The sequence below is a fragment of the Sparus aurata genome, chromosome 2 (assembly GCF_900880675.1).
Source record: "Sparus aurata chromosome 2, fSpaAur1.1, whole genome shotgun sequence".
In the NCBI taxonomy this organism is placed as follows: domain Eukaryota; kingdom Metazoa; phylum Chordata; class Actinopteri; order Spariformes; family Sparidae; genus Sparus; species Sparus aurata.
The window spans coordinates 33,757,272-33,769,198 of record NC_044188.1 but is presented as its reverse complement, the minus strand read 5'-3'; the positions used below and the strand labels follow the sequence as shown (position 1 = coordinate 33,769,198).

General features: G+C 40.7%; 1 protein-coding gene across 2 annotated transcripts in view; it reads left to right on the top strand.

Moving 5' to 3' along the window:
- The first annotated feature begins 1,160 nt into the window (after positions 1-1,160).
- dhrs13a.3 (dehydrogenase/reductase (SDR family) member 13a, duplicate 3) overlaps positions 1,161-11,927 on the top strand; it is a 30,435-nt gene continuing 19,668 nt past the window's right edge. Inside the window, exons 1-2 of one of the 2 annotated variants that reach the window (XM_030406346.1) lie at positions 1,201-1,313; positions 2,643-2,842. In XM_030406346.1, coding sequence (XP_030262206.1) covers positions 2,671-2,842 — 172 coding nt within the window. In that variant the 5' untranslated portion in view covers positions 1,201-1,313; positions 2,643-2,670. Of the gene's footprint in view, positions 1,314-2,642; positions 2,843-11,927 lie in introns of both variants that reach the window. The other variant, XM_030406355.1, reaches the window with a different exon arrangement.

Sequence of the window (11,927 nt, the reverse complement as noted above, 5' to 3'; positions counted from 1 at the left end):
ATAGATAGATAGATAGATTTTAGAGTTTATCAAGTAAGTTTCCTACCAGGGAATGTTTGAAGTTGCATTATTGTCATGGTTTTAGGTGTTGTTTAATTCGTTTATGGTCAAAACTCATTTATGGCAAGTTCTCTTGACCAACCAGCCATTCCTCGAAATTACTATTGCTCTCAGCAGAAATGTACAGGCACCATTGAGTTAGAAGCAAGAAAAATATATTCCCTAGCGTCCTACCTAACCATTATCATTTAAACTAACACTAACCAAACCAAATTCTGACCTAACTCTGAAAAACAAATCTTAACTTTCAAGTTGTCAAGCATGACATAATCGTTCTCCCTTCATTTATGTATTTATTTGACTGTGCACTGGAAATGTGTAATAATAAATCCATCAGCGTACAGCCTGGATACTTGACAAAGCAGTAAGTAAAGTAATCAAACCCTCGTCAGAACTGCTAGTAGCCTATCGTGGTTACTGTCCTTTACTTCCAGATTACATTCCAGGGTTTAATGTGGGCCACTTTCTACTGATTATTTTCACCTTCACAGTAGGCCACAATAGGCTACGATTAACACCTCAATAGGAAAGCATAAAACATTATTTAATAATGACTACTATTGATGACTATATCCGTTCCGTTCCGTTTTCTTCCGCTTTTTCCGTGAGGGTCGCGGGAATGTTTTATACAACCTTTTTCAGGGGGGTTACTGGGGCCAATTCCAGTTAGCTCTATGGGCAATAATGATAAATGATTAATTTGGAAACGGGGGAGTGCTTAATAATAACGATTGTATCAGCTCTCGGCCGTAGCCTACTTTCACTTTGACAATCCAAGCTTTCTTTTGAACAGCTATGGCGACATCTTGCGGCTTTGTTACGCTAAAACGGGAAGCCCAACCGGATGTTGTTAATTTGTCGCAGTTTGTGGGTCCTTCAAAGCAAGTTCTATATGAAATTGATACATTTAAACTGTAAAGATAATTATATCATTTGGCTACTTTCTTTAAAAAGCCTGTGCTGATATGTGTATTGTGAGGGAGTTTTGATACTTTAGTGCTTAACAAACAGTAAAACCGGTTTTGTTTGCTCTCAAAGATTTTACTTTGAAAGTGTTAGCCGGAACAATCTGTTATTTTATCGACTTTGACACCGTATCACCCAGTGCGGTTCAGTCAGTGCAGAGATGTCGGTGTTGCTTTCCCTTGTAGCAGGAGCAGTCTCCTTCTATGTGATAGTGTACTACGGTGTGTTCGGCGGATCCAGGTGCTCAAGTTCAGTGAAGCTGAAGGGAAAGACGGCCATTGTTACAGGTAAGGAGCTTAACCTGTCAGTCGCCGCTAAAATGTAAGATTGATTCATACAGTTAGTTCATCTGCATGGTAACTGTTTTCTGGAACACTTCCAAAATGTTGATTCTTGTCAGAGAGATCCACCCAGATTCCAAAATTACAAAGTGGTCCACCTACAAAATATTAAATACATTTACAGTCAAGGTCAAGCAGCATAGACACAGCTGAGTTTAAAGCTGAATGTACAGTTCACTAAATGGTGTCTCAAAGAAAAGTAGCAAATGGTTTAAAAGCATTTTTTTTTTTTTAAATATAACATAGATACATCTTTGAAGTAGTATTTTAACCATTAGGCATAAAATACTTAAGTATTCTATCAGCATTTCAAACCTTCTTCAGACTTAAGAATATGAACTCTTTTAGTTTCTTTATATATTTTGTTTTGGAGCCAGACACTAACTTGTGCTTAATGTTTTTTTTTGTTATTGTAATTTAGTGCCCAGATAAAACCTACCTAAATATATTCTTTATTAAGTAATTACTCAATTCATTCATTCATTTTCTCGGTACAATGGCCCCAAGGGTCACAACATGTGAGAAAACACAACAAACGTTCACAAAACAAAAACATTTCCAAGAACACATTTCAGATTACGGGAAAGGTGGGAATACACTTCATGTTTCTATTGTGTACTACTCTCAGCCCAGTCTGAATTCTGTCAAGCATAAGCTGAGGGATTCATGGGACATTTTTAAAAGGATGGTTCAGGTTTTTGAAGTCTGGTTACATATTTATCCATAGTAAGGGAAATACCTACAGTAGATTGCGATTAGTTAGCGTCCTGTTTGGAGAAACAGCAGGGATACTGGCACAGACTCTGAGCAATATATTGCTGTGAACAGAGGCTGCAGTAAAATGGCTTTTAGACGAGTGGTTCCCAAAGGGTGTTGAGAAGGGTTGGGACGGAATAGGGGGTGACCAGTTATTGCCTGGCTGCTTATTGGCTCCGATATTTGGCATTTTACAGATCATCTGTATTGGACAATTGATTGATTTGAAACGTGCTGCCTCCACTCACTAACAAAGCCTTTAAACAGAGGGGTTAGTACATCAAACCCAGTGCCCATTAAGTCACACCTGGTTGCTACATTTCCCCAGATTAGAAACTCCTTCTCTCATCCGCTGGAAGCGCCCCTGAACCAACATCAGTTCCGGCACAACAACCTGATGCATGGCAAGCTTAAGTAGAGCTGCACGCCACAACTCACCGTAGTCCTATCATAACCTTGTTTCTGAAAGCAGCAGATTTTACCTGCACAGCTGTTACAAATGTTTGGATTTCACCTCAGCCGAGGCTGCAGTCGTTTACCTCGCCAGATGAGCAACAGACAGTCCATCCTCTCATCCCTGCAGAAGAAGGATTTCCCCTCAGAAAGATGGGCTGCTGCTGTGTCCTGTTCTCCCCACCTATGTCAACTCTCTCGTTTCCTCCGCTACAACACCAAGAACAGCAACACTGCAGTGGCCAATGCCATTCATCCACGCCGAGGTACGTGCTTTATCAACGAGGTGGATGGGCACGCGCTAAAGGCCACTGGTACGGTCACGAGTGGGGCTAAATTAATGTCTGTACAGATACTACAGTATGACTGCTTATATCCAAGCTGTCAACGCACCCTACATAAATCGATGTATGTATGTATGTAAACGATTACTTCAGCGTGTTAGATGTAGACAGCACTACTGCCATGATTGGATGGAAAATAACAGTAAACAACCAGGATGAGGCAGGTCATTGCTGTGTTTTAAAGTGGGGGACAAGACAAAACCAAGGTGAAAGTGAACCTTTATGTTTCACAGAGAAATATCTGTTGTGTTCCCTCTGTAGTATTTATCCATGCTAAATAACACGTCCTGCTACTGACCTGTTCGGCTCTTTTTACACAGAGCTGGTGTGGACAAGTTTGTTAATTGGTGCGATCTACATCAACTTCAAATCAATACAAAAAAACTCTAGAAATGCTGGTAGATCCCAGATCAGTTGGAGACCAAAGCACTGTGACCATCCACGGTGCTGACATTAAACAGGTGACCTCCTTTAAATATCTAGGAGTTCACATTGACAGTGACCTGAGCTGGCGCACGCACGTGGCAGATGTCTGTGCCAGAACTCATCAGCGCCTCCACTTCTTGCGCAGACTTAGAGTGTTTGGGGTTAGTAAAAATATCATGCTAATCTTTTAAAGGGCAAATCGAGTCTATTCTGCAGTATGGTATTACCAGCTGGTTCGGGAACCTAACAGTCAAATCTAAAACCCAGATTTTTAACCTAGTTAAGACAGCAGGCAAAATTATGGGAACACCAGCACCTCTTAACCCGCAGGAGCTCTTTGACCAGGCAACAATAAATCAGGCTAAGTCTATCCTATCTGACAGCTCCCATCCGTTGTATCCTGAATATATATTGCTGAATTCAGGCAAGAGGTACAGGGTCTCTCTGTGCAAACACAACAGGTATAAACATTCATTCATCCCCCTCTCAATCAAGCTCATCAATGAGAAACGGTGATCATAACTGAATATAGGAAATAATGTATCCACATGGCTGAATGTGCGGGTAGAAATGGAACGAAAACATGTATATTTTTGTAGGATTGAAATGCATGGTCAGGGCTGAATGGAGAAATGGAGTATTTATATATGACTGATTGTAAACTAGGAAGTAATAAACTTTTCAAGGTTAAATGTATGTGGGTATAGAAATGGAGTAATGATTGTATATTTTTAGGATTGAACGCATGGGAAGTGATGTATCTGGACAAAGAAATGTATACAGAATGGACTGGATGTATGGATGATTATGTAAGCGTGAAGAAGTGGTTGTAATGCATGCAAAGCAGAACAAGATGAATGTTGGATAGTTCTTTTACATAGGCACATGGATGGCAATTTGCACAGTAGCCCTACTGTTTTGTGTATTTTTTTATTTTTTTTTTTAAATAGGTGGCTGGATGCCTTTGTTTGTTGAATGTGGTATGTTGTATGTTTTACTGTTGTTATTGATGCAGGAATTTTCCCGATATCCATGACAAGTTTCTCCCTGGGGAGACGAAATAAAATGACTTTAACTTTAACTTTTTATGATATCCAGTAATGCCTCTGCCACAGTAGGTTAAGCATGCTGGTTACTATTACTACTTGTACTAATTCCTTTTTATTCCCACCCAAACATAATATTTATTAGCATTACACGGACTACCAGTTACGACTGGGCTGTTTCTGTTGGGGGAATAATTCCCAGATACCCACTATTCTTCAATTATGTTACACTACATGTCTGCTCATTGTTCCCGACATGCATAATGAGTGGAATTTTTGTAATCTGATCCCAGCACAATGTGCACCTAATTGCATTTGTGCTACCGGCTGAGCCTCCACTCTAAGGATGGTGGTGCTGGTATCCTGTGTGTGTATGATAGAGTCTAGCAGGTTACTTTGTGGGAAATTAATCGGGACTATGCTGGATGAGATGTAACTGCGGTACGGCAAGGCAAAGCAAGACACAATTCAGACACAAGGCAACTCAAAGTGCTTTACAGGAGCATACAAATTAAATTAAAAGACATTCAAAATTGCATTAAAAAGACATTCAAAATTGCATTCAAAAACAAGTAAGAAGACATACATCAAGAATACATAGACAAACATTTAAACATTTAAAATAGACAAGACTGTAGGATAAAAGTCTTGAAAAAGACTTGAAATTGCTTTAGTTAAAAGCAGTGGCAAACAGAAATGTTTTAGTATGATTTAAATGAAGTGAGAGTTGGAGCAGACCTGCAATTTTCAGGGAGTTTGTTCCAGATATTTGGCACATGGTAATTGAATGCTACTGCTCCATGTTTAGTTCTGACTCTGGGGACTGAAAGCAGACCGGTACCTGACGATCTCAGAGGTCTGGATGGTTCATAACGTGGCAGCAGATCAGAAATGTATTTTGGCCCGAAACCATTCAGTGCTTTATCAACCAACAGCAGGATTTTGAAATCTATTCTTTGATAGACAGGAAGCCAGTGTAAAGATCTAAGAACTGGAGTGATGTGATCTATTGTTATGGTTCTAGGACTTGTTACGCCCCTGATCTAGGGGAATCAGAGACATAGCATGATGTGCTGCTTCCCATTCTTCCCACTCCCAAGAAGGCCAGTGTCGCAGGGACTATTAAATTAAAGGTAGCGTTTTATTTTTGCTTCAGAGGGAGTGAAGGCCGAAACAACAAACAAAATCATCTATCTCCCTACCTTCCCTTTACAAATCAAAAGTATTAACCAAAAGACAAAATCTTACCTAACTCCTAAATTAGGGAAAACAGGAGAAAAAAGGGTTAAAGAAAAGGCTTCTCCCTCCCTACTGGCTACCATACACAATTCTCTCTTTTCACAAGTTACCAAAATACTCAGATCAACAAGTACACAAGGTTTCACAAGATGCAAACACAGAATCCTAATCAAACTAAACACTGGTCCCAGTTGGATGTAGGAGAATGGTTGGAGAGGGAGACTGCAGTCAGCCGGTGGTTCAAAAAGGGCTCCTCTCCCGCCTCTGGCCAATCCTGGAGCAGCAATCAAGCGTCTCCAGCCAATCAGCAGGTCCAACCTGCTATCAATCATTCACACACACACACTCAGAGCAGACTGCTCACACACTTGGAGGAGGAGGGACAGAGCAGCATCATATATATATACACACACATAATAATAATGACCCAGGGTCATAACAGACTCGAGCAGCAGCGTTCTGAATCAGCTGCAACTGTCTGATGGAGTTCTTTGAGAGTCCTGTAAAGACACCATTACAGTAGTTGAGTCTGCTAAAGATAAATGTGTGGACACATTTCTCCAAATCCTGCCGATACATAAGTCCTCTTGTCTTGGATATATTCTTAACGTGATAGTAGGCAGACTTTGTAACTGCCTTAATGTGGCTGCTGAAATTAATGTCTGAGTCCATGATTACACCTAGGTTTCTGGCTTGGTCTGTAGTTTTCAACATCACAGATTGTAGCTGAGCAAAGACTTTTAGTGGTTCTTCCTTGGATCCAAAAACTATTATTTCAGTCTTATCTTTGTTTACCTGAAGAAACTTCTGACACATCCAATCATTTGTTCAATGCATCTACTCAGCGTTTTTTATGGGATTATAGTCCCCTGGTGATATGGTTATATACATTTGTGTATCATCTGCATAACTACGGTAGACAATGTTATTGTTTTCCATTATCTGAGCTAGAGGGAGCATGTAAATGTTAAATAGTAGAGGCCCCCGAATGGAGCCCTGGGGTTCTCCGCTTGTGATTTTCATCTGTTCAGATGTGTAATTACCAGTACACACAAAGTAGTCTCTGTCATTTAGATTGGTTTAATCCTATTTAGTGTTTTACTAGAGAGTCCAACCCAGTTTTTAGGGCTGTAATCTCCTAGTCGACTGGTCGATTTATTGGTCGATACGTTCTGGCTCGACCAAAATTCTGATTGGTCAATTTTTGGCGCGTTAATTACACGCTGCTATGGCAGTGCCTAAACACGCAGCGGGTCCTCTCCATCCCAATGTTGTGTGTCCTGAATATGGCATATTTGACTTCATCAGGAGGAAAGTACCAAGTGCTAATGGGGGTGTGTCAGAGCACCCCTGTTTCACAGATAACAGTGTGTCTTCAGAACACACAGAACACAGGGCTGAACCTGGAGATTTGTTTTTCGCCACCTGCGCTCAGCTTTTCGACATTCCTTTTTTTCCATTTTGACTAGTGTGGCGTTTCTCCAAGGAGATTTTTTCTTACCAGAGACCACCTTCACTTTAGTGGGTGCAGTGTCATTCGTGACATTTGTAATTTTGGAATTGAAATGATGTCATTGACCGAGAACCTGGAGAAAGGGGGTGTAGAAGAGAAAGCCTCAATGAATATGTCACCAGTGTTTTCAGTGATATATTGCTTTGCGACAACCTCAGTTTGAACATTTGTGTACACAGATATCATTCTCAAAGAAAACACAGTAATAGTCAGAAAGAGCAACATCAGAAACCAGAGCCTTAGAAATGTTCAGACCCTTGGAGATAACTAAGTCTAGGATGTAGCCCCTGTTGTGTGTGGGCTGTGTCACATGCTGAGTGAGTCCAAAGTTATCAAGGACACAACACAGTTCTTTAGTCCATCTGTCCTCAGGTTTGTCGACATGGATGTTAAAGTCACCAACAATTAACACACAGTCAAAGTCAGTGCAGATAAGAGACAGTAACTCAACAAGGTCATCAAATGTTTAGAAATATCGCCTGAGAGGATGAGTTTACCTGAAGAGCCACATATTCAAAAGAAGTAAAACTTCCATAAAACATCTGCTTGCATTTGAGTAACTCATTCAACAGAATACTAACACCTCCTCCTTTTTTATGCATTCTAATTTCACTTATTAAAGAGAAATTTGGAGGACTTGATTCAATGTGAACAGCTGCATTATCCTGGTCTAACCAAGTTTCAGTTAAAAACATAAAATTAAGATTGTTTTTGATGATAAAATCATGTGTTAAAAAAGATTTTCCTGCCAGAGACCTGATGTCTAATAGAGCTACAGTTACAGTATCAAAACCAACTGTGCATTTTTTTGCGAAAGTTTGTGGCTGATGAGGAATGGGAACTAAATTGAATGGATTGGCACATTTAGTTTGGCATTCACAATTTTTCTATTACCTGTAAGCACAGGAATTGAGGAGGCTACCTGAACTTCAAGGGGCCCTGGCTTTTCTTGGGGGAAAACAGTAGTGATATCAACTTTGCAGCTTGGACCCGGCACTGTTTTCAAACTGTAGAGATAGAGGAGGATTCAGAGGAGGTGGAGGGACACGATGAAATTTTGGTGATGGTTGTTTCAATCATGGCAGATTTGGACGGGGTGTGACTTTGAGTCCAATATTGACAAGCTTTTTCATCTCGTCCGTGAAATCCGGGAGATGTCTTATCAGTTGTTTTGGTTTGTCTTGCCTGCTGTCCTTGGAAGGAGGAACTCATGTGTGGTGCACTGAGTAGAATATGTTGGAGGTTAACAACCTTACTCCTGACTTGTTAAGGCAAAATCCATCTGCCTTAAAGAGGTGTCTGCGTTCCCAGAAAATGTTAAAATTGTCAATAAAGTTCACCGATTAAGCGGCACATGTAGCTTTGAGCCATTTGTTCAATATCAACAACATGCTGAATCTCTCATCACCTCTTCGGACAGTCGGTAGAGGGCCACTGACAAACACCACAGTATCAAGAGATCTGACTTTGTTCAACAGATCAGTGAAGTCTTGTTTCAATACCTCAGATTGTTGCTTCACAACGTCACAGGCCCCTGTGTTTGAGAGGTTTGTTTGTGATGAGAAATTTTGCTGTTGGATGATCAGCAACGATGCCCAGAATTTTTTCTGAGATGTCAGAGACCATATCGTTTGTAAAACAGAGAACTTTGGTGTTCTTCTTGCTGCAAAAGCTGTCACCCACAATTAGGGGTGTGCCAAAATATCGATTCTACGATATATCGCGATATTTCGTCTTGAGGTACGTTATCGATACACTGGTGCCAAATATCGATATTTAAAAATGTAAAAAAAAAAACAAAATTATTATTTTATTTTTTTTTATTATTTTATTTTTTTTGCCCACCACCACAACCCCTCTTCGGAGGACAGCTTTATCTTTATTCAAACAACCAAATAAAATTTAAAAAATGGTTTAAGTAGCTCTGAAACCCACACATGTAGATATTTAATGATAGATAATGATAGTAGTCAATTTGTGTGTTAAGAACAGTCACTGTGCAATATACTCTTTGTTTACTTGGCTGTCATTCATGTGAAATTGATTGACAATGTTTTGTAATTCCTGTGACATGGATTCAGTGCAGTCAATAAATTCTGAATTTCTTCAGTGACACAGATATCGTGATGTATCATGGATGAAATTTTTTGCAATATATCGATTATCGCAGAATCGCTGTATCGTGATATTATCGTTATCGTGGGCAAAATATCGTGATAGTATCGTATCGCGTGGTACCTGGTGATACCCAGCCCTACCCACAATCAGTGTTTTTGGCCTAGTCATTGGCTCTCTCTGTGGCCTTTTACTTTTGGATTTGGTGTCATATCTTTCCTTGTGACAGAGAGCTTTCAAGGTCTTAATAATGTGGAGCAAATCTGTTTTCCAGTTGTATTTTTGTTTTTTGGGTAAGTTTGCTCTTACTTTTTGTTTTTGCTGTTGTCCACGGCTGTTTCCTCTTTGGTACGGGTGATGAGGAGGCACTGTTCTCAGAGGGCAGTGCAGGCCAACCAGTTGCATCACAGATCTCAAGGCGCTGGGCTCTGCCTGTTACTCGTTGTCCCCCAAAAACGATTCATCTTTAGGCTTTGCGCCAAGAGTATTCCAGCAAGGAAGAATGTTCCTGGGTTTATTATCCAGTCCACAGAACTCCTGTTTCTTCGAATCATTGTTGGGGCTAATTAGCCGTGTGTTAGCAGGCTCTTGTTTGCTGTTTTGGTTCCATGGGAGAGTAGTTTTGTTCCCACATAATCCATTCACTTCCACATTTACTTCTATCTGGTTGACCTTGGTTTTGAGCACAGAAATTCTCTGAAGGATCTTCTGAAAGTCGTTCATGTTAAGGAGAGGCATTTTGATACTAGTTAGCATTAGCTGCTAATAGGCCTGTGCTACTTCGTAGGCCTCGTTCTGAAAGTACTGAGGAGTTCTCAAAAAATCTTGAAATAAGGCAGCAGCAGCAAATTAATTGGAGTCCCAGTCGTTTCTAAATATCCAGGAGTTGCTGCCTGTATCTCTCTGGAAGATAATTTTACACATTTTAAAATGAAACGTAGCAATCTGTTGCACTTTGAAAGAAAATAAAAAATGAAAGAGGCTATCTCATAAATAACATGACCATCAATAAGAAATTATGGAAAATATATACATATATAATATAATGTAGAAAATAATCGCATATAACATTAAAGGGATAGTTCGGTTTTTTTGAAGTGGGGTCATATAAAGTACATATCTATAATCGATCTGTTTCCTACCGTAATCACCGGGTTCTGCGGTTGAGAAAATGTAGTGCCAAAAGAAAGCGCGGCCTGACGTTGATGTAAAGCGCTGTGAATTTTACCTATACAACGTACAGTTGACCTGATGTAAAAAATTTTCGGTGAGCCTTGTTTTAGGTGGTTAATTTCGCTTTTTGCTGGACCCCGTTCACTGCAGTACAAAGCTGAGCTTCTGGGCTGGCGCAGCTCTCTACTTCTCCAAACCTAGGCTGCGCTGATCGGTGATTACGGTAGGAAACAGATCGACTATAGATATGTACTTTATATGACCCCACTTCAATAAACTGAACTATCCCTTTAAGCTTTGGCTCTGCTGCCTAGTGCTTAGTTGGTCTTAACAATTTACTTTACTGCACAGCTCTTGCTATACAATGTTAACACAAGTCTATAGACCATAGTCAGTATCTATTGTTTTTAACCATTGATCATGACTTGTAACTAAACCACAATGAGAGACCAGATAATCATTGTCTTGTATCAAAATTGTGAGCACCTGTCAGTGCCATTTTAACTATATAATGGCTGGGCTATTTGGTTGAGGTTCTCTCTGTAAAGCGCAATGATCATTTTGTGCGTGCATATGAACGTGTGTACATGTGCAACACAGCTGTCTCTCCAAGCTGTGATTTCAACGTAATAGATAATGTGAGTTGAGTGGCTGAACACATCCCTTGAATGCTGGTCTAGCTCACAATAATGTGGATTATTTTGTCCACTATGAATTGGTCTGAAGTCAACTCCAGTGTGTTGATCTGGGCGATGGCATGTAACCTTTTGGTTCCAGCACCCAGCTGGTGGCAGCTGTTGTGTACTGAGGGTGCCCTTGTGAGTGGGGGACGAGATTTGCCCCCTTTTTGCTGCTGGTCCTCAGATTTTCTGGGATTTGCTGAGGATACATCAGAAGATGAAGAGGAAGCTGACTTCTGCAGCTCCTACTTCTCACCACTCCCCATCTTTGTATCCTCCTCTTTTGTTGAGGATTTGTCATGCTCCTCTTGGTCACTGTCAGACTTCATGATTACATGCACCATGGCAACCGGATGCCAGAGGAGGCTGGCGTGAATATCGTCATCTAAACCAACCACAGGTGCGCACACTAAGCTATCTGAGACCCTTGGCTTGTGTGAATGGTGCTGTTTCCTCCACATCCACTGCATCAGCATCTGTGAACAACACTGCCGCTTTCATGCTGCTAAATCCACGTTCACTAAACAACAAAGGACTACTCATCCATGATATCATCACAGACAGGAAAATTGACTTTCTCTGCCTAACTGAGACATGGCAGCATCAGCAGGACTTCTTTACTCTGAATCAAGCCACTCCCCCAGGCTATGTTTACATCCAGAAGCCCCGCTCTGAGGGCCGTGGTGGTGGGCTGGCAGTCATACATTGAGCCGACATCCTGGTTAAACAACTTACAGTGCTGAATGTCACATCATTTGAATGTGCAGCCTTCTCTCTGGCTGGGCATACACAGCTGCAGGTTGTCCTCATCTACT